Raw genomic sequence first — 22,575 nt, 5'->3', positions numbered from 1 at the left:
AGAGAGACTGATGGGTTTTTGTTTCACAATCGACAACAGGTGAAAAGGAAAGGGAAAAAGCAGAAAAAGCAGCATAATTGTGGAAACGGATGTAGGGCTATAAACTTCAAGGATAAATCTTGTTTTTTTTTCAGTGCTATGTTCCATGTTATTAAATCACAGCCAAATTTATTGCTGAGATTTTGGGAAAATGGCACGAAGAAAAAAAAAAGCAATCAAACCAACAAACAAGAGAAAACAAAGGTAAGCACCAAATTACCCCCAAATTGTGCATTACAACCCTCCATCACAGCTTATCCTCCATCTTCTAGGTTTAACAACCACAGCTTCTTTAGTTGTGCCTGCTCTGAGTTTACCTTAGTAATGGGGGATTATTACTGGTCTTCTCATTTTAGACTCACTTTTGCAACATCGATTTCCTGTTCTGTCTGACTTTGCTGACACGATGCCCCAAATCTCAGCAGTTTACTTGGCAAGTACAATGTTAGTAGATTAAACAGAGGCGATGGACTAAACTATGGAAATGACACTTAGTATTATCCTTTAATCATTGTGTCAACAGTCCTCAAAAGAACTAGCCTTGAGTTTTGTAAAGGAGTACCGTAAAGAGTAATGGGCTTTGGTCCTCATTTTTTAAACTAATGCATGCATCATTTGTCATCTACAAGGCCCTTAACTGTTCACTTATGATTAATGTGAATCTCATTATTGATGTCTAAAGGAGTTTACCTTCAGCACAGTGGATCCCAGCTCCAGGCCCACCAGGACAGTCCTGTCCACCAACTCTGCAATCCTGGGATCAGCCACCTTCAGAGAGTCCTGCACCAGGTCTGTGACGTCCACCTGCCAGTCGGGTCCCAGCATAGTGATAACCTGGTCAGTGCCCTCTGTGGAGGTGGTGTGGAACTGCGTCAGGACCTTTACCAGGGCCCGCTGGTACTGCAAGGTGCAGCCTCGACTCACCCGGCGATCATCGTCTTCGTCATCTGCATCGCTGTCTCTAGTACTCCTTGGAAAGAGAGAAACAAGTGCATAGTTAAATTAAAATATATTTGATTAAGCAGTAGGAACACAGGAAGGGCAGAATATGAACTGAGTCTTCAAACCTTTATTTTTTTATTCATATCCCCATTAGTTGTTATCACAGCAACAACTATTTTTCCTGTGGTCCACAGATGAAAACAGCACAAAACATCAAACTACTGACTGTGGACCGAAAAACTGAAAAAACCTCCAAAACAAAACCAGACAACAGAAATGTCGAACAACATGTCAGCACGTAAAACATCTGCTATCAATCAATCAAGTATAAATAATCTACTGCACACCAACAGGTTCCTTTTGAAACTTTTCGTACTCTTAATCTCTATTAAAAAAAAGATGGAAGTGTCCTCCACCCTCATCCATGACATCCTGACATGCATCCCATCTGAACTGTCCTTCAATGGAGAGCGAGCTGGGTCTTATTCAGGTCTTGTTTTGAAGCACTAGCCCAAATAACTGAGCGATAACTGATGTGAGACAAAACCAAAGACTGCAAGACTTGTGTAATTGTTGTCCTTGAAAACAGCAATGCAGCCGTTGTTGTTTCCATGCCATCGTGTGCTGAAGCTCGTTCAGGACCAGTAGGCATCGCATTGAAACACACTAGGTATCAATTTAGCGTCACTTTTCAACGTGCAGGTTAGTGTGATAGAGTTCAGTAGGAGTCCCTCAACATCTGACAGAGACGGGAAAAAGCTCTCACTGTGAACAACCATGGTAACCATGGTAACCAAGTAAATGTTTTAGTGTCTAAATCTAACTCTGTAATTTAACGCTAACCAAAAAAGCGGAAGAAAAGGTCGCGTCAAAAACCAAAACAGGACTTGAACTGATTCTACCTTCTGCCACCCCCACCTGCCTCATAACATCAGCGTTTGTGGGTTTTTGTTCTTCCTCACTTCAGTAATTCATACTGTGGCATCCCTGTGTGTGAAAAATTAGGCTAAGGTGGAATGTGACCATGAACGGTTGGTTGTCTGTCTCTACATGTCATCCCTGCGACAGATTGGTGACCTGTCCAGGGTGATCCCTGCCTGGAGTAACAGCTGGGACAGGCCCCGGCCTACCCGTGACCCTGAACTGAATAAGTTGAAGAAAGTGGATGGAGGGAACCTCTTTCACCTTGGCAGTGAGAAAATGCAGACGTTTTAGGTAGTTGTGAAGTTTCGGAATTTTGTAGAAGCTCAGCATCCATGTTTTGGCCAAATAAGCTGCCAAAAAGAAGAAGTGAAAAAAAAAAAAAAAAACCCCACAAGAAAATCATCACCAATCATGTCTTGTCACTTCTTCAAACTGAGCATCTGCCTGCTGCTAAGTTATGCTCAGTGTTGTGTCAGGATGCTATGTCTCAATTTCTGCCTTCTGTTCTTAAAGGGTCTACTCATTTTATAATTTGACACAACTCAGATGAAAAACTCAGCACTGCTCTGTACAAATCCATCACATTATCTGTTCTGATGTAGTGGCGATGAGTGAAAAGTCCTCCGAGCCAGCAGGGAAGGAATGATAAGCACCGCGAAGCAGAGTTTTGGACCGATGCCCTTTTTATTTCACAGGAGCCCTGGGCAGTGAGGTTAAGCATGCCAGGTGCATCCCCCACCGAGCGCAATCTGCTCTACAACAAGATGTATGAGTTACCCAACTTCTCACAGCAGGCTTGACAATCTGCCAGTTTATCCTTAAAAAGCACTCCTCTGCTTAATCTTTGCTTTGCCTTAACTATCTAAAGACTTAAGATTCAGGAGAGCCTGTGGCCTGTCAGCCACTGACAAAGTATATAACTTGTCCATTAATTCACAGAACAGGTTCGATTATTAGGCTAAGCACTTCTGTCCAGCGGTCTCATAAACGCTTTGAACTGACTCCCTTAACAACAAAATGCATTATATTGTACCTTAATGCATGTACCTTAAGACCTATCCCACCTGCTGGGTGTGATTATTCATTCATCTTAGCACGCTTCCTCTCCACACCCCATCATTTCAGCACTGGCAGGTTATATGATGTTTAGAAACAAAAGGGCCTCCCATTAGGCTCTCACGGGTCATTGGACGTGAAGTTGTTCATCCAAGCCACTATAGTATCACCTCATGAACCTCTCTTACTTTGATTAAGCTTGGGTCATGGATTTATCACTTTAGTGACTATGGTCGGTTGAATTTATGACTTTGAAATGAATGAAAATATTAGGTGCTATCACGGTTAATGTGGCTAAGCAGCTATGAATTCAACACAATGGAACTTGACTTGACAGGTAAAAGCTACAAAGATTTGGGGGGAATGATTATATTATCTGTGCATAACTACTTATATGCTCTGATGAAAATTATAAAATATAAATGGTTTTCTAGTTGCAACTAGCAATACGACAACCCGATTTTACTGTAGCCATCTGAGGTCGCATACAGACTCTAGCTCACAGCTTAAAGGGGAATGATTACGCTCAATTCCAGCTCCACAACTACTAGAGTAGCTTTGCATCACTCACATTTTAAATAATTCTTATCTTACACAAGACCTTTCTAATATCCGCTGTTTGAAGAAAGCTTTTTTAGCTCCTCTCCCTTTAAGATTACTCTACCTTTCAGCCAACTTTGTTCTGATTGACTGCACCTCCCCTCCAAAAATGGTTTAACAGCAGGAGGGTGGGACTGCAGCCGGAGCTGTGTGCTCGAGATGACCATAAGAACATCCACCTCTGACTGACATCCAAGAATAGAAAACAGTTTGAAACCAACTGAAACTTTTTCCATGTTTTCAATAAGTATCCATCAGTACAGCATTATAACAGTATATATACACTCACCGGCTACTTCATTAGGTACATATGTTCAATGGCTAATTAGTGTAAACATCTAATCAGCCAAGCACATTGCAACAACTTCATGCATTTAGGCATGTAGACATGGTTAAGATGACCCGCTGAAGTTCAAACTGAGCATCAGTGGCTTTGAATATGATGAGTCTGTTGGTGGCAGATGGGCTGGTCTGAGTATTTCAGAAATTGCTGATCTGATCTGCTGTGATTTTCCTGCCTAAAGCATCTCTAGGGTTTATGGAGAATGGTCCAAAAAAGAGAACATATCCAAATGAACGGCAGTTCTGTGGCTTTGGTGATGTCAGAGGAGAATGGCTAGAGCGCTTCAAGCTGAGAGGAAGACAAAAACAACTCAAATAGCCACTCAATACAACCAAGGTATGCAGAAGAGCATCTCTGAACACACAGCATGTCGAATCCTGAATCCATATAGGCTACAGCGGCAGAAGACCACACTGAGTTCCACTCCTGTCAGCCAAGAAAGGAAACTGAAGCTGTAGCACACAAAGGCTGCATGGACAATAGAAGACTGGAGAAATGTTGCTTGGTCTGATGAGTCTTAACTTGTGCTGCAACATTCAGATGGTACGGTCAGAATCTGGTGTAAACAACATAAAAGCATGGATCCATCCTGGATTGTATCAATGGTGCAGGCTGGTATTGGTGGGGTAATGGTGTGGGAATGCTTTCTTGGCACACTTTGGATCCATTAGTACCAACTGAGCATCATTTAAATTGAACATGAGAATGAGTTTACTGTACTTAAATGACCTCCTTGGTCACCAGATCTCAACTCAATAGAGCTCCTTTGGGAGATTTGCATCATGGATGTTCAGCTGACAAACCTGCAGCAACTGTGTGATGCTGTCATGTCAACATGGACCAGAATATATATGTGTATATATATGTGTATATATATATATATATATATATATATATATATATATATATATATATATATATATATATGTATATCTGGGTAAGACTGTATCATTTCATGCCTTCTGATTGATATAATAGTACCAGTGTAGTTGTTTACACATTTGCTTGGCAAGGAAAAGGTCACTGGTTCAGTTCCAGGCAGAGACACAAATCCCCTTTGGGGTTGCATCAGGAAAGGCATCCGGTGTAAAGCTCTGCCAAATCAAACATGCAGACGTCACAGAAATACAATAATTTAAAAAAAAAAAAAAAAAAAAATTAAACCTTATACTGAAAATATTTTGGGCAAATTTGGAGAGTAATTCAATTTTGCACATGGCTATTTATTGGTATTCATCATGGGCGGGTTATGTAATAACTTCTTTGGCTTTGTAAAGCCTAAGAAAATAAACAGTGACGATGTCCTCGTCATCGATAACAAAGTCAGCAGAGGAAACAGAGCTCAAGAGAAAGAAGAAGGGTCTAACAAAAGGATGCTAGTGGGTGCATTATGAAAAATCCTGTGCTTTTGGAGTCTGACTCACAGTAGGTCCAGATATGTCAGCCTCTGCTTTGCCAATTTCAAATGTTCCTTTTTAATACTCTCTTTTGTGTCCCCTAACTTTATTAAAAAAAAAAAAAAACTAAATCACCAGAGTAACCTTGCAAAGTTTCAGGAAACCTAAAATCCCCTCAAAACAGCACATTTAATCAAAGCAATGCTCTTATGTTTTCTATCACTTTTAAAACTTCATGGAAAAATAAAATGCTGAACTGGAAAACTGGAACATAAAATCACTGTCAGTAATCTCTATGGTCTGAATGTCATGGAGCCTTCATACTGTGCACCTCTGTGTACTGGATCCTGACAGTGCAGCTCCAGGACATGTAGTTTCTGTTGGAAGGTAAGCGAGTTAACTCCACAGCAGACACTGAGACGCCACTCACAGTTACTTATTAAAGACGGAGAAAAACCCAACGAGACAATAAAACTCACTCTCTCTCTGTCAAGGAGTTTCTCAACTCTTGAGTCAGGTCACAGAAAGTTTACCTTCCCGAGTCTGTACCTGAAAATAAGGTTGATATTCTTCCCCCTCAGAAGAATATTGTCTGTTCTTATTAGAATCACTGATACAATCGTACAAGCTGCAGCTTCAATGCACACGGGCTGCTCGCCCGATTACACTTTCTTTCCTTTTTTAGAGCATGTTACTGGATAATGCAGCCAGTGAGCAATTCTGCTGCAGTGTAGCAAAGGCCCACTGCAGGCCAAGAGACCTTGCTGTGTGTGAAGGTTCAGAATGTGTCACTTTGCAGAAGTGAAGGACTCCAGGATGGAGAGACTGCAACAGAAAGGAAAAATGAGAGTTAAGGAGGTGAGGGAAGAAGTGTGGGGGTTTGTATGAAGGAGAGCCAGCGAGAGGAGGAGGAGGAATAAGAATGAGCGATAGGTGGACTGAGAGGAGATTTTATTTCAGACTAATAATATAGATAATCATCATGAATTGGTGTTACTGTTTGAGAAGACTAACACGCAACAGCACTGTGTCAGGCTTTTGTTAACACCATCTAATTCATTATGACAGCATTTCAACATGATTGTAAACAAACAAGACCAAGGTCAGAACAAATACAACCTTCTCTCTGATATCCTGTTGTTAGGGCTCGCATTATTCAAGAACAAGATGAATTCCTGGGAATCCTGTTGCTGTCTGTCTAGTCTCTTTCAAGTAAAGCCTGCTAGTCTTTGCTGCAGACAATTATTGGCACGGGTTTTGTTTTGTTTGTGGCAGGTGTCCAGGTTATTTTATTGCAAGTCACAGTGGTGTTTCAAAGTCTTGTCACTCAAGGTTAAGGCAAATCCCCAGTAAATTGGAAGTTTTTCCATTTTACTGTATTGATTGATTTAGATTTCACTGCTCAAGATTCCCAAAAAACCCCCCAAAACATGGGCTTGTAGGCTGTATGAAATATCCAAATGTCCATTTTTGGAAGCAATTTCTCTCTCTCTTAGGCAGAAGGCCACACATGCCAGAGATAATAGGATTATATGGTCAGCATTGTAAACCCCTAAGCTCAGTTGCTCATGAAATGTTTCCTGACAAAACCACACGTCCACATGAGAAATTCAAAGTCAAGAATAAACTGTTGTTCTCCATTTTTAAGGCGAAATGTCTGAGAATCATGGATACACTAACATTTCCATGATGACACAGTGTTTTCTTCTTCCGGCTGCTCCTTTTAGCGGATCATCTGCCCCCATCTCACCCTATCCCTAGCATCTTCTTCTGTCAGACCAACCCAATGTGAGGCCTCAATTTCAGCATTTTGAGTCCCCATCTTGTTTTTTTGTTTTTTTGGGAGGCTCAAGGCTCATATTTGTCAAATTATCAGCTACGTCTTGCAAGCTCTTTTAGCAAGCTGTATCCACAGATGGCACCAAGAAACCTGCTAATTAGTAAACAGTAAAAAAATAAAATGAAATACAGGAAAAGCCAACACTGGAACACAGACTTCTTGGACAGTCACAACTGAATTAATAATGTTCCAAAAACCATGCCAATACCACAAACACAGTCGAGAGGTCCAGTAAACATAAAACATAAACAGGGAGTTGCATAACCCACCCCATACAGCTCTCTTGAAGAGGAAATTAACTAAAGAGACCTTTGGAGCCAGACCGAAGTGGTTATTAGAGGAAATGCAGTTTTTGGCACCTCCACACTGGCTTGATTTCTCACAAGGCTGAAAATGTCTTGTCCACACAGCCTGATGTTTTTCAAAAGAGATGTTTGACATTTAACGTGAGAAATGTTTGAAAACCCCCAGGTGCCTGTACGTGAGCTTTTCACGTGTTCTATGAGATAAACATGTTCTGAGGGGATTTTAAAAGTTTTTCTAGCTTCAATCCATTGTGATTCATGGATAACTGCTTCATCAATACTTTGATACAACACACGTGAAGCACATATGCAAACATGTGCAGATACTGATCCAGCGAAATAAAATGTCAAAAACACAGTATGCCGTGTAGCATACATGAAAAAATGTGTCCAGTGTCACCAACAGAAATATCACTGAAAACACAGAGTCCTGTGGGAAGGCCATTCGAGTGTGTATTAGCAGCTTCAGAAGTCGGCATGTGGCACCATCAAGAAAGATGCAAGCTGCCTTTGTCTTTGCCTTTCCTGATGTGGCACAGGGCTACAGGAAAAAGTAAAGAATAAAAGCAAATCCAAATGACAGCATGCAAAAAAGGAACAGTGAAATGAATTCTTCTGGCCGAGCTGTGTGGCACTCGCACCAACCACAAATGGCTCACAAGGGGTCACTGATGACTGTTTTTGTGAAGTCAGAGGGGATGTTATATGCATAGAAAATGGGCTGGAAGAATTGTAGAGATACATGCTTAAGAGAAACAGACTTTAAAGCCGCAGCCATTTGCTTGAACCAACTATTCCATCTATTGAAATTCACAAAACGCTGATAACAAAGGTGATAATGGGAGTTACATCACATAAGATTGGCGACTTGGGGCATGATGGACAAACTGCAAACTCCATTCAAACACAAATAAGGTCTGAAATCACACAGATTTGCTAAAAGCACATACATCGAGATTCTATATAGGATTTTACTGTTATAGACTGGACCTTTAACAAATAAATGAATGAATGATGCTAAAAGGGGGCATTTAAGACACATTTTGCATGTCAAAATAATATACCATCCATAGCCCATTTGAAATATAAGGCTATGCAAGATGTTTTCCAAGTCCTCTAAGTCATTTGGAATACCTTCATTCTTCAAACAACCTCATAAGCGTGCCATTTGTATTCAGGTTTGGTAGAAATGGAATTGGTCTACGGTGATGTACTCCAGCAGCAACGACAGCAGCCACCCGCGTGAGTGTTAATGCTCCCATTAAACATTTGTTGTGAGGTTGTGGGCCTGTTTGTTACTGCTCCTTGCATGATAAGAATGCTGCAATATTTTAATGAGCCTCGGTTCCTTTTACTAACACCACATTCTTCACTACGGTCTTGATTCCAAAACCCTTAAACTCCCAAAGGCTGCTGTTTATTGCCTGTTGGATTCCCTGTGTTGACAAAATCTTTGATAACACTGACACAAGTGCAAGTGGCCTTGATTCCTTAAAATGTTTTAATTACTCACACAAACACAAATGCAGGTAATCATATTGCAATACTTTAGCCACAGGTATGAGCTGTGAGGGGGGGGGGAAACACAACTGCTCGGCAACATCAGCAATAAAGGAGCTTCTTGGAAATATAAAAACTGTTTAACTCTAACCATCATTTTGAGTTGTAAGTAGCAGCCCAAATGATTTCCCAGCCTGTCCAAAAACATCATTATCTATCTGGGAGCACAACAAATATTCAGTGCAAAAAGCTTTGTGTGTTCTTAACTCAAAGGCTAATTAAGTCTTTGTCTCGGACCTGTTGTACAAAATGGGTTCAGATGGGCTTGACACATACATGACAACCTTAGTAGATCAATTTGCACATGAAAGCTTCTTTTTGCAGGGTACACTTGTGCTGTGTACCTGAGCCAGAGCACCTAATTGGGCCAAAACAGGCAACTACCTGTAAAAGGCTGCACAACAGAAAGGCAGACTGGACAGCTTTTTAGTTTCTAATGTGTGAGACTGCAGGGTACCATGCAATTTGGAGAATGAGTCCTCTGGTAATTATGTACAAGAATAAGATATTTTTAAGATATAATTTTTTTTTCTCCACTGAATGTTTTCCTGCTCCATTCTTTTTTCCCACAGCCTTTAGATTAGAACAGAAAATGCAGGAAAGACGTGCTAAATTGTTTCAAACATACTATTATATATAATGTTCACTTCTTCTCAGCTTGCTTCCATGCAGACAAAATTACTGTTATCCACACCTCGGGTCTTATTTTTGTGGACACCGTCACACATTTGCCAGCTTCACTGTACTGTAAAAACTCACGGTAATTAAACAGAGTTAATCTATTCAATCTAATCTATTTAATTAAATAGATTTAGAAGTAAGTGTGCATGCTACAGTCTGCACTAGCCACTAAAATTGTAGCATAGAAAGCTGGCGCATCAGGGAAGTTCTGATTTTGCAGTAGCAAAATATAAACGTTATCATCATTTATCCTTATGTGTGCTCAATCATACTGAGTTGTGCCGCGTTCCTTCCATTATGTTCATGCTTCAGTTGAGCAGCTTGTGTTTAATTTACCTTCATGTTAAAAGAGCAAAGCTGTAAGACCAGTGGTGGGTGGCTGTGCTATTGACTATCACTGCTGTATGTAGGACATACAGTCATGTGACAAAGAAAGCACACCTCTTAAACAGCTTTAAAAAGCACTGGTTAGAAATGAAGGGTTTTTGAATAGAGACCCTAGTGAAGAACATGGTCTAAGTAAAAGAAAAACAAAGTGCACCTCTTTCAAATCTAAGGGTTATGCATCAGGACATAATAAAAAAAAATATTTGGTCCTTAGCACAATGATGTGAGAGACTGATAAAGCCAAATAGGGAATTATTACTTCATGTTATTGCTGCTAAAGGTGGTTCTACAAGCCACTGAATCATGGCGTGTACTTTGTTTTTAACACATTGCTTCTGCATTTTGGCTTAGTTTTTGCTCAGTAAATAATGACACAGTGTAATATCACTGTCACTGTAACATCAATAGTAATAGATGGCATTTACTTAATTATCAGACCTGCTAAGGACCAGATGATTTTTAATCATGTTCTGATATGTAAAACCTTTGATTTGAAACAGGGTGTTCTTTCTTTTTCACACGACTCTATAGAAATGTGCAGACCTGCACGCTTCTCATGGGAAAAGAGGGGGGCGCCAATCTGAAGCCAACTTGTCTTGATAAAGTTTCATGACGTGCACGGACAATCCCCGAAATACACCGGGCACAGCTGTGTTGCTTTCTGGGTGTGGCATGACTGCTGGAGCAACGGTGGTCGCGAGTCCACCGGGCGTACCGCAACACTTCCCAGAAGTGGATCTCTCTCTGTGTACCTTAAAATAGCACCGTTTCTAACTTTCAGAAGCTGAGTCAAGCTGCACATAAGCAGATAAGGGCAGCAGGAAGTCAGGCAAAGAATCCAGTCACTTTTCAAAACAGCACGCTCTACTTCTGATTTGAGGCCACACAAAGCATGCAACAAAAACACACATTATACATACACTTACATATACACATATACATGCTAACTGTTTCTGTGTGGACTTGAGCCTCACCTTCGGTCAGGCAGAATGGGAACCCTCCAACCTTTGATGAAGCTCAGGTTGTTGTCAGAAAGTTCCACCTGCAGGGGAAGTTTGGGAACCCAGACGGTCAGCTCCAGCGGTGCGCTCAGGTGCTCGTAACTGAAGATGACCCTGGCATTCATGGAGCCCCGCGTCTCCTTCCCATTGACGAACACGTAGTCGCAATTCATGGACACCTAGGACAGATCACGGTCAGAAGTCAGAGACTATCTATATGTTAATGGTCACATCGGTGGCAGAGAGTCTAAGTGATGTGTGATGATAAACAGCCCGGCGTGGACGCAGGTGTCACTGCAACAATTCATGCTGGAGCATTTCAAGGTTGACACCTTCAGCCGAGCAAATACACAGCTATGCATTTAACTGTGATGTGAAAGTTCATCTCATACCATTGTTTTCATTTGTCTTTTTCACAAAAAACGGAGATACAGCTTGAGGTGTGTGGATTTAGTTTTAACTTGCCAAAATTTGAAGATGTCTTTCACCAGTTTCAACCTTTAACCTAATATATTGGATAGATTCAATAGTTTTGTGGAGATCATTGAGGAAATGACAAGGTTAACAGTCAATTCCCAGATGATGGATTTGCAGAATTATCCATCAACTGCCTTATATTACAGAAACAGTACCAATGAAAACTCTTTAGTGAGTCTGTGGATTATGAATATCATAATAAAGACCCTATTTCTCAAAAGATATGTGACTAAAGACATTTTTAAACATGATTTTTTTTAATGCTTTGGGCACCAAAATCGTATTGCAGATAGATATCATAAAAATCTTCACTGACTAGACAGTGTTGGGGCTACAAAAGGAAAAAGTCTGTATATATTGGTGTTTTCACGGTGTACAGACCAATGTTTCTGAGCTGTGTAATTCAGAGGCTCCAAAGTTTGTAGGTTTTCACCCCATCTAACCAAAGCATCAGCAGATTTTGCCATCCTTATGCTGTGTTCACACTACTTGGGCAAAAAGTGACGGGTTAGAAGGCATTTTCAGTGGAAACCTGCTTTGTGAAGCGACAAACTGACACTTGTCACTTGTCATTGCAATTTTTTCATTGCGGCAATAATGGGGTGAAGCATCAACCATCATATGCTTCAGTGTTCTCACACATACACACAAAAGCCCAAGGATGGTTTGGGAGAACAGCACAGCATTGATTCTACTCCGAGATGGGTGTCGGTGTTGGTTGCACACGCTTGGCTTTTTTTGTATGTTTTCGAGTAGTGTGAATGCAGCATTAGCCAGAATAATGCAATCAATCAAGCAATCAATCAAAATCAGCTGTTATGTTGGCATGAATGATTCTCCATAAACATATGTTTACATGGATATGTAGTTAAAAGAACAAGCTCTCTGATGTGCGACGCTTTCTGGTGTCCGTTCGTAGTCTGAGTTGGTCGATCATGTTCAAGCAGGCTTTGGCTGCGTGGAGTGTGTGCGAAGAGAAAAAAAAAAAAGAAAAAACCCACCAAAAAAACAGCAACAGCTGATAACAATGCAACTTCTGATTAGCTTCTTTTTTTTTGTTTGTTTGTTTTTTTTTTATAATATAGCTGCATTGATAGACCAGCACAAAGAATAGGAAGCTACCAGAAGCCTCAAAACACTGGCCGCTGTCCTCAGCAGACTAGACGATGGCCTCTTAGATTATATCAGAATGAAATCCTGCAGAGTTTCCGATCCTGATGGCACATCGCTGTGGACAAGCGCTGTAAACAAAATGCTTTTTTTCCTAATCTAATTTGCATCTTTTATGCAGTCACATTAGTCCTTCTGAGTAACCCAGCATTTGTTAAACATGCTCAGTGCAAATTACGCATTCAGACCACATCCCAACCCCACCACCTCTCTTGTCCATTCTCATCGTAATGATCTATGAACAATTATACAGACACACAATATGCCAGGAAAAGCTTTTAGGCAAGCACATTATTTATATAATAAGAGTGCTGACAGCAATGTGACATTTTACACGAACTTTAGATCACAACACCTTTGGCACATAGATAAATATATTCACACATTTCAGCTATCACAAGACACTCATATAATAGGATATCATTTGTGGCACAGCAATGACACTGAATATGAATTCAATATGTGGACACTTCTAAATTTAAGTCTCAGCAAATGCCATTTTTAACTTGAAACCATTCTTTAGGTTTTCCATCTAGTCAAAAATCTCCAGCTCCATTTGAATTATCATAAATACTTGTCCCCTTCGAACACTAAATTATTAACTGCAATGGATCTGGAGGGCTTTGCTTTTGGGCTCCCACTGAAGATTTATCTAGTGTTGGGAGGTAGCTGGCATTGTAATCAGAGGATCTAATCTCCCGCAAATGGAGGTCGGGCTGGCCAGTCTTCTCAGGGCTGGGGATTCATCATAACTGGGAGGAGGTCTGGGTAATATAATTCCCCACATGCAGACAGGCCAGAGATGGAAGAGGGGTTGGTGCTGGAAGGACTTCTTAAGATGACAGTCTTTCCCTCTGGTTCAGTTAATGCAATTTTGCAGGTTCTGACCTTATGGGCTACCACAGAATTCATGTTATTGCTCTGTCTGTTGATGTGTAGGCTTATCTAGATGAACTGAGTTACCAAAAAAAAAAAAAGAGAGAGAGAGAGAAAAAAAAGAAGTGAACACAACAACCCCGGCCACCTTTGATTAATCACAGCATGGATTTCTTTGCGTAGGGCTGCGAACATCTGCTTGACATGTATTTCATTATACCCTGAAGTCACGGACAGACAAACGGACACACAGCTACACACACACAAACATGCCCGAGCTGCAGCGCCACTTCAGCTCCTGCAGCTATTGCTGCTGATAAACTTGGCTGGCTAATTGCAAGTCAAAAGCTGTTAGCAACTCTGGGTATCAGTGGCCCTGTGGGGGCTTGCTGAGGAGGGCTTTCACACACTGAGCCACCACATGCCATCACAGTGTTGCTAATGTGGTGTGGCATCCTCCGTGGTGCCAGCAGATTGCCCGGGTGGAGACAGATCATCAGGACAAGTGCAAGTGCTGCCTGCATTTGGTCATGCGCTGGTCACACAGCGCAGAACGAGAGACCGGCTGGGTTAATGCAGGCAAAGACACCTATGGTCCTTTCACACATTTATTCCATAACATTAACTCAATTAATTTACCTAACTGTTCCACTATAGGCAGTGGCGTCTGTCCTTGAAGAGAGCAATGCTTTAATGCCACTGTAATGTGACCGTTCCCAGAGGGTCACTAATGTTGCAAAGTCCTCTGTTCATCCACATTCTGCGTTGATAGCAGTTTAAAACATTTGCTTAGGAAATTCATTGTAAAACTTGAGCCATAATTCTGATGCATCTTGGGCAGTCAGACATCTAATGCAGATTTACTGCCATTACAGCATCAGCTCATTATTTACACGTGACCCTTTCAAGGGCTGCTTTGGCTATTTAGTACTAAACTTTTACAAAGTTGGAGAGAAAGGAGAGACAAAAAGTATCAGAGGCCTCCGCTATCGAGACTTTTAAGCCTTAGGTGGTCCAAAATTTGAATTCTACACTTCCCATTATGCAGCTGGGCTGCATTTTTCATGAGACTCCCCGAGCCTCAGAAATACCCCAAACTTTTCAGCACTCGTTTGTAACACAAGCTTTGTACTGAAATGTTTTAATGTCCAGCTAAAAGCAAAGATAATGCGATCATCACTGCAGTTATTTGATCTGATTTGTAAAAGCTCCTCTGAAGCCACAGAAATTGCTCACAAACATTCACAGGCTGAGTAGTAATGAGTGAAAGAACTGGCCACCAGGCTGATGGGTGCCGACTGGTCTGTTATGGAAACGGCTGCAAATTATTAGGGGTTATAAAATAAAGACACAAAGATGTGAACATTTTAAATCAGAATGAAACCCTGCAGAGGTGAGTGCACCTGGATAAGTACACTTATCCAGGTGCACTAACAAGAGCAACAACCTGTAATTACAGTTAAAAAAAATAGCAACAATAGCAGCAACAATGTGAAACCTTTTATATTTACTCTGACTTTGATCGGGCATCAGTAGTGCTGGCGCCTGTGTGAATAAGCAACTGCAGATGCTTGGACAGCACAATATATAGTATTTTTGCTTTTATTAGACTGCTGGAAAGGTTGCAGTGGTTCAGTGCTGTGTGGCATGTGTTTTCAAAAAGAAACCCCCAATCATGCCAGATTTTATTTTGAAATTCGAACTTTCATTAAATCAATCGACATGAGATTCTGTCAAATTGAGGTTCCATTGAGGAATAATGTATACATTAAATTGGCAGTGAATCAAATTTGACATGCGGCTAGCATTACTGGAATTGTATCTTGTAGCTGCTATGAAGTTTTTTCTGTGTGATGAATGTTTCCTGGCTTCAAGAGCAGTGCAAACACTGAGTTCATTTAGCTCTGTTAGCTAAATGAGCCAGTCCCCATTATCCTGTTGTTGGTAGGATTGATGGTGTTGAGTATGAAAATGATCTGTTGTTCTGGAAACTTTAGGGCTTTTTGTTTGGATGTAATAAAATATCCATATTCTTTTTATATTTTTCATAATATAATAAAAGCAATCAGTACAAATGGGTTCTCGATATACAAAAACTCAACTCAACCAGGTAGTTTGGTTTTGAGACACAATACAACTCTGAAAGTTTTGCCTGCATATTGATTCAAAAGAAGCAGTTCTCGCAACACTGAAAAATTACTTTCATCTGAATTTTAGGGTATAGGCACAGGTTTTAAAATGCACCCTGTATATCATAAAATCTAGGCAACTAAAAAAATACTAAGACATTTAATTCCAGAGTGATTCATAATCTGCTACACTAACTGTCTCCCTGTTTTTAAGCTTTCTAATAGAGGATGGAACTTGACTGCAGGCATTTGGTTCCAGTCAGCCATAAGAGCATCAGTGAGGTCGACCTGTGGTCAGCAGACTGGCTTACAGTCAGAGTTAAGTTCCCAGAGGTGTTGCTTGGGGTAGAGGTCAGGGCTCTGTGTAGGTCAGTCTGTTTTAACCACATTAAACTTGGAACCACATTAAACTTGGATAACTGCTTCATTATTGACTTGAATTTGTACACAGGGACACCATCACATAGAGAATTCCCGAAGTGGGAAGCATTTTTTTTTTTTTTTTTGTCAAACATACTGTATTATTATAGGATGAGCCTTAACTAGCACTAAGAGGCTTAGCCCAAAACAAGGAACACAACATCTCCTTAAACCTAGAACACCAGTGGGAGTTTTGTAACACTCTCACTTTCACGTGGGTGAAAATCACCTGATGTTAGTATTCTAGGGTTGAAAGTCAAATCCCACAAAGTTATTCAAACAAATTCCAACCTGAGCTGAAAGAATGTTCAAGCACTCAGCAGAAGTGAAGGGCAAACAGTGATCTCTGTTATCAGCCCTTTTCTTGTCTTTTAGAAACTAAACTTGGACTGAAGGTAAGTGCGTCACACTAATATGGAAGGGAAGCACTTACCTGGGGCTATCAGCAAGGTACGCTGTGTGTGCAGAATGACCACAGGCATGAGATGTGATGTGCAAACTCAAGGCCTTATCTCTGGCCTCAGATGGGTTATATGAGTCACAATGGCAGTGAGTGGACATCAAGTGCTCCCCTACCTCCTCACTCCCTCAGCCCTCTTTTCTTTATCCTGCCCCACCTTGTATAACTAAGGTGGCTGAATAATTACTCCCACAGCTGCACGCGCACGCGCACACACACACACACACACACACACACACACACACACACACACACACACACACACACACACACACACACACACACACACGCAGGTTGGTTTATCTGCTACGGGATCTTGATGCTTGCTTGCACCTTAGTTACTGCCAAAGAAGAAAGAAACAAAAGTGTCAGTAAAGAAAAATGACAGCCTCTCACCTATTTTTACCCTCAAGCTGGGAAGAAAACTGCAACAGCCTGAGGGTTGGCAAATATCCAAATGAGAAGGTTTGCATCAAAATAAAGCTTTATTCGGAGACACTGTCTTGGAAATAACTTTAGTCTAACTGCTGTTTGAGCTGCATTCTTAAGTCACGAGGCTAGCAGGGGATGTGATAAGTTTTTTGGAAAGAACCAGAACGCCTGAACTAAAACAAGAAAATGTGATTAGAAAAGATTGGCATTACTTTTGGCATGAGATTACTGTGTGTGGTATTAAAAACAACAATGACTGAATATAGTGTTGGACCTTTATCAGGCTCAGTGTGAGTCTTTTATTTCTGCTTTCTGGGGCCCGTTTTATTGAACTGTCATGACTCGTGCGTTTCCTGGGCTTGAAGGGCTCATTTTAAATTAGCCTCGAATGTTCAATGGCAGGATCACTGAAGCAAGCCCACTCAATATCACATGGCCCAGCGCCTTGTCTTTAAAGGATAATGAAAAATGATAAATGACAAGCTGAGACCAGTCATCCCCGTGCAACACCTGTTCTTTTCTATTGACTGTACAATACGATATGCCACAACTGGAACCCCCTCCCACCTTCAAGAAACAAGTCATTACTGGAAACTCACCATAAAGCCATAAATTACCCTATTCTCCCTCAAGCACCTGAGTCATTAATTGGGACCAATTTGTTTACAAGATAACACGGAAGGTGTGAGGCAGCTAACATTAGCTAGTCCAGTATGTCGGAGTGAAAATATATTGGACAGATACTGGACTCTTAAAAAGGACAGATACCGGCCAGTCGCAGCTGATGTGATAAAAGCCGGTGTCGGATTCTGCTTCATGGCTTCATGGCCTCAGTCTGTAAAATCTATAATCAAACCTGCCTCACTTGACCTTCAGCAGCTGCTAAAGTGCTGCACAGGATTTCATTAGTCTGAATGGATATGATAGTTTTACTATTCAATGAACAAAAGACGTTTCTGCAGAGAATGGATTCTTGAAATAGAAGAAAATTAATGTAGTCATATTTAAAGGCGACCCGTTTCCAGCTCCATACTTTTTAATCCTTCTACCTGAGTAGCTTCGTGTGATTCACAGTTCAGAGTACTACGGTATTTTTTTATTTTTTTTAATCCATCCATCCATCCATTTTCTTCCGCTTATCCGGGGCCGGGTCGCGGGGGCAGAAGCCTAAGCAGAGAAGCCCAAGCTTCCCTCTCCCCAGCCACCTCCTCCAGCTCATCCGGAGGGACCCCAAGGCGTTCCCAGGCCAGCCGAGATACATAATCTCTCCAGCGTGTCCTGGGTCTACCACGGGGCCTCTTCCCAGTGGGACATGCCCGGAACACCTCACCCAGGAGGCGGCCAGGAGGCAACCTAATCAGATGCCCGAGCCACCTCAACTGGCTCCTTTCGATGTGGAGGAGCAGCGGCTCTACTCTGAGTCCCTCCCGGATGGCCGCACTCCTCACCTTATCTCTAAGGGAGAGGCCAGCCACCCTTCGAAGGAAACTCATTTCTGCCGCTTGTATTCGCGATCTTATTCTTTCGGTCACTACCCAAAGCTCGTGACCATAGGTGAGGGTAGGAACATAGATCGACCGGTAAATCGAGAGCTTCGCTTTTACGCTAAGCTCCCTCTTCACCACGACGGACCGGTGCAGCGTCCGCATCACTGCAGAAGCAGCCCCGATCCGCCTGTCGATCTCCTGTTCCCTTCGCCCATCACTCGTGAACAAGACCCCGAGATACTTAAACTCCTCCACTTGAGGCAAGAACTCGTTCCTGAGCCGGAGATGGCACTCCACCCTTTTCCGGCTGAGGACCATGGCCTCAGACTTAGAGGTGCTGATTCTCATGCCAGCCGCTTCACACTCGGCTGCGAACCGTTCCACTGCGAGCTGGAGGCCCCCCCCTGATGAAGCCAACAGAACCGCATCATCTGCAAAAAGCAGAGATGAGACTCTGAGGCCACCAAGGAAGAAGCCTTCCGCCACCTGGCTACGCCTAGAAATTCTGTCCATAAAAATTATGAACAGAATCGGTGACAAAGGGCAGCCCTGACGGAGTCCAACACCCACAGGAAACAAATCCGACTTATTACCGGCTATACGGACCAAGCTCTCACTGCAGCTGTACAGGGACTGAATGGCCCGCAACAATGGGCCAGACACCCCATACTCCCGCAGAACCTCCCAAAGAACACCCCGAGGAACACGGTCGAATGCCTTCTCCAAGTCCACAAAGCACATGTAGACTGGTTGGGCAAACTCCCACGCACACTCGAATATCCTCGAGAGGATAAAGAGCTGGTCCAGCGTTCCACGACCAGGACGAAAACCGCATTGTTCCTCCTGAATCCGAGGTTCGACTAACGGACGCACCCTCCTTTCCAGCACCCTGGCATAGACCTTACCGGGGAGGCTGAGGAGTGTGATCCCCCGAAAGTTGGAGCACACCCTCCGGTCTCCCTTCTTAAAGATGGGGACCACCACCCCGGTCTGCCAATCCAATGGCACTGCCCCAGATCTCCACGCGATGTTGCAGAGGCGTGTCAACCAAGACAGCCCTACAACATCCAGAGCCTTCAGGAACTCAGGGCGAATCTCGTCCACCCCAGGGGCTCTGCCACCAAGGAGTTGTTTAACTACCTCAGTGACCTCACCCCCAGTGATGGTCAAGTCATCCCCCTCATCCCCAGACTCTGCTTCCACTACAGAAGGCGTGTCAGTGGGATTCAGAAGGTCCTCGAAGTATTCCTTCCACCGTCCGACTATAGCCTCAGTTGAAGTCAGCAGCACCCCCCCCGCACTATAAACAGTGTGAGTGAAGCACTGCTTTCCCCTCCTGAGTCGCCTGACGGTTTGCCAGAATCGCTTCGATGCCGTCCGAAAGTCTTTTTCCATAGCCTCACCAAACTCCTCCCACACCCGAGTTTTTGCTTTGGCCACTACCCGAGCTGCATTCCGCTTGGCCTGTCGATACCTGTCAGCTGCCTCCGGAGTCCCACAGGCTAACCAAGCCCGATAGGACTCTTTCTTCAGCTTGATGGCTCCCTTCACCTCCGGTGACCACCATCTGGTTCGGGGGTTACCACCACGACAGGCACCAACCACCTTGCAGCCACAGCTCTGAGCAGCAGCCTCAACAATGGAGGTGCGGAACATGGTCCATTCGGACTCAATGTCCTCAGCCTCCCTCGGAATGCTGTCGAAGTTCTGCCGGAGGTGGGAGTTGAAGATCTCCCGGACTGGGGCTTCTGCCAGGCGTTCCCAGCGCACCCTCACAATACGTTTAGGTGTGCCAGGTCTGTCCAGCATCTTCCCCCGCCACCTGATCCAACTCACCACCAGGTGGTGATCAGTTGACAGCTCAGCTCCTCTCTTCACCCGAGTGTCCAGAACATACGGCCGCAGATCTGATGATACGATTACAAAATCGATCATCGACCTGCGACCTAGGGTGTCCTGGTGCCATGTGCACTTATGGACATCCTTGTGTTCGAACACGGTGTTTGTTATGGACAAACTGTGGTTTGCACAGAAGTCCAATAACAAAACACCATTCGGGTTCAGATCGGGCAGGCCGTTCCTCCCAATCACGCCCCTCCAGGTCTCACTGTCATTGCCCACGTGAGCGTTGAAGTCTCCCAGCAAGACTATGGAGTCACCAGATGGAGCACTCTCCAGCACCCCACCCAGCAACTCCAAAAAGGGTGGGTACCCTGAACTGTCATTCGGCGCATAAGCGCAAACAACAGTCAGGACCCGTTCCCCAGCCCGAAGGCGCAGGGAAACTACCCTCTCGTCCACCGGTGAAAACTCCAATGTACAGGCAGCAAGCCGGGGGGATACAAGAATACCCACCCCAGCTCGCCGCCTCTCACCGAGGGCAACTCCAGACTGGAACAGAGTCCAGCCCTTCTCCAGGAGACTGGTTCCAGAGCCCAGGCCATGCGTTGAGGTGAGCCCAACTATGTCTAGCTGGTATCTCTCAACCTCACGCACTAGCTCAGGCTCCTTCCACACCAGAGAGGTGACATTCCATGTCCCAACAGCCAGTTTCGATAGCCGGGGATCGGTCCGCCAGGGCCTCCGCCCTCGGCCACCGCCCGACACACATTGCACCCGACCCCTACGACACCTCCTGCGGGTGGTGGGCCTGCAGGAGGGCGGGCCCATGTAACCTCTTCGGGCTGCGCCCGGCCAAGCACCACGGGCTAATGCCTGGCCACCAGACGCTCTCCCTCGAGCTCCCTCCCCAGGCCTGGCTCCAGGGTGGGGCCCCGGTAACCCTATCCCGGGCAGGGTAAACTGTTCCCTTGTTTTTTCACTCATAAGGGTCTTCTGAACCGCTCTTTGTCTGGACCCTCACCCAGGACCAGTTTGCCATGGGAGACCCTGCCAGGGGGACAAGCCCCCAGACAACATAGCTCCTGGGATCACTGGGACACACAAACCCCTCCACCACGATAAGGTGGCGATTCACGGAGGAGTTTTTTTTTTTTAATTTTTTTTTTAATTTATTTAAATTATTTTTTTTAATTTAAATCTTATACTGGAGCTTGATGCAGCCTCTCAGTTCATCCTCTGAAACAAGAAGTGTTTTAGCAAACTTTTTTTGGTTGAAAAATTTGGCTGCCTCTCACAAACAGGTGGTTTGAGAACTAAGGTGGGTGGGGCTTCTTGTGTGCAAGTATATCAATGGTATATACACGTGCCTCAACATGGCAACATGGCCTGAGAAGTGCTGTCACATATTAGCAGTAAATGCAAAGACAACAACAAAGCTAAAAAAAAAGTCCACACGTGCTACACATGTACTGTATATATCTGTGTACACACACACACACACACACACACACACACACACACACACACACACACACACACACACACACACACACACACACACACACACACACACACACACACACACACACAGTGCCAGAGAACAATAAGACAGACAGTTAAAGCTTATTACACTGCGACCTGCTGCTCACTGATGGCTGTTTCCCTCCAGGTCTAGTATATTTACATGAGGCTGTAACTGCATTCAATGATCACACAACCTTTAAATACCTTTAAATAAGATGGAGCTGTAAGTGAGGCGGTTACAAAGGAGAAGCTTTGATAGGCAGGGCATATAATAAATAACTTGAAGTATCTTGGCACTTTTTTTTTCTCAAAAAATGCATGCTTGCACTGTTCAGAGGCAGCGTGAATTTCCTGATAATTACAAAGCAGGTGTAAGGCAGCAAAGATAATACACAATTAACTTCTTTGTGCTACATCAGATGTGTTCAGCTACTAAATACAAAAAAAAAAAGGTGTTTTTTTTTTTTGGCTTGCACTAAAAACTAAAACTAAGAAAAGGGATTTTAATTTGAAAGTTTATTTATTTATTTATTTTACAAGAATAGTTTTTATACACATGGATAGACAAAGCATTTTCTGAAGTACACTCACTTCATTTCATTTGTCTCTCATAACATGAGACCTTCGTGCTTTACTACATACAGACATATCTTTGAGTTGGTGCAGTCAGATTCTAGTCGTCC

The 22,575-nt window shown here is 43.2% G+C and overlaps 1 protein-coding gene across 1 annotated transcript in view; it reads right to left on the bottom strand.

Moving 5' to 3' along the window:
• tmem132e (transmembrane protein 132E) overlaps positions 1 to 22,575 on the bottom strand; it is a 135,202-nt gene that overhangs the window by 29,646 nt on the left and 82,981 nt on the right. Inside the window, exons 6-7 of the mRNA XM_030747176.1 lie at positions 11,049 to 11,254; positions 730 to 1,009 (exon numbers count right to left, since the gene is read on the bottom strand). Of these exons, the coding sequence (XP_030603036.1) occupies positions 730 to 1,009; positions 11,049 to 11,254 (486 nt within the window). The remainder of the gene's footprint in view (positions 1 to 729; positions 1,010 to 11,048; positions 11,255 to 22,575) is intronic.

Source organism: Archocentrus centrarchus, chromosome 14, assembly GCF_007364275.1.
Source record: "Archocentrus centrarchus isolate MPI-CPG fArcCen1 chromosome 14, fArcCen1, whole genome shotgun sequence".
Taxonomy (NCBI): domain Eukaryota; kingdom Metazoa; phylum Chordata; class Actinopteri; order Cichliformes; family Cichlidae; genus Archocentrus; species Archocentrus centrarchus.
The sequence above is the reverse complement of the archived record's forward strand: the minus strand, read 5'-3'. Positions and strand labels throughout refer to the sequence as shown.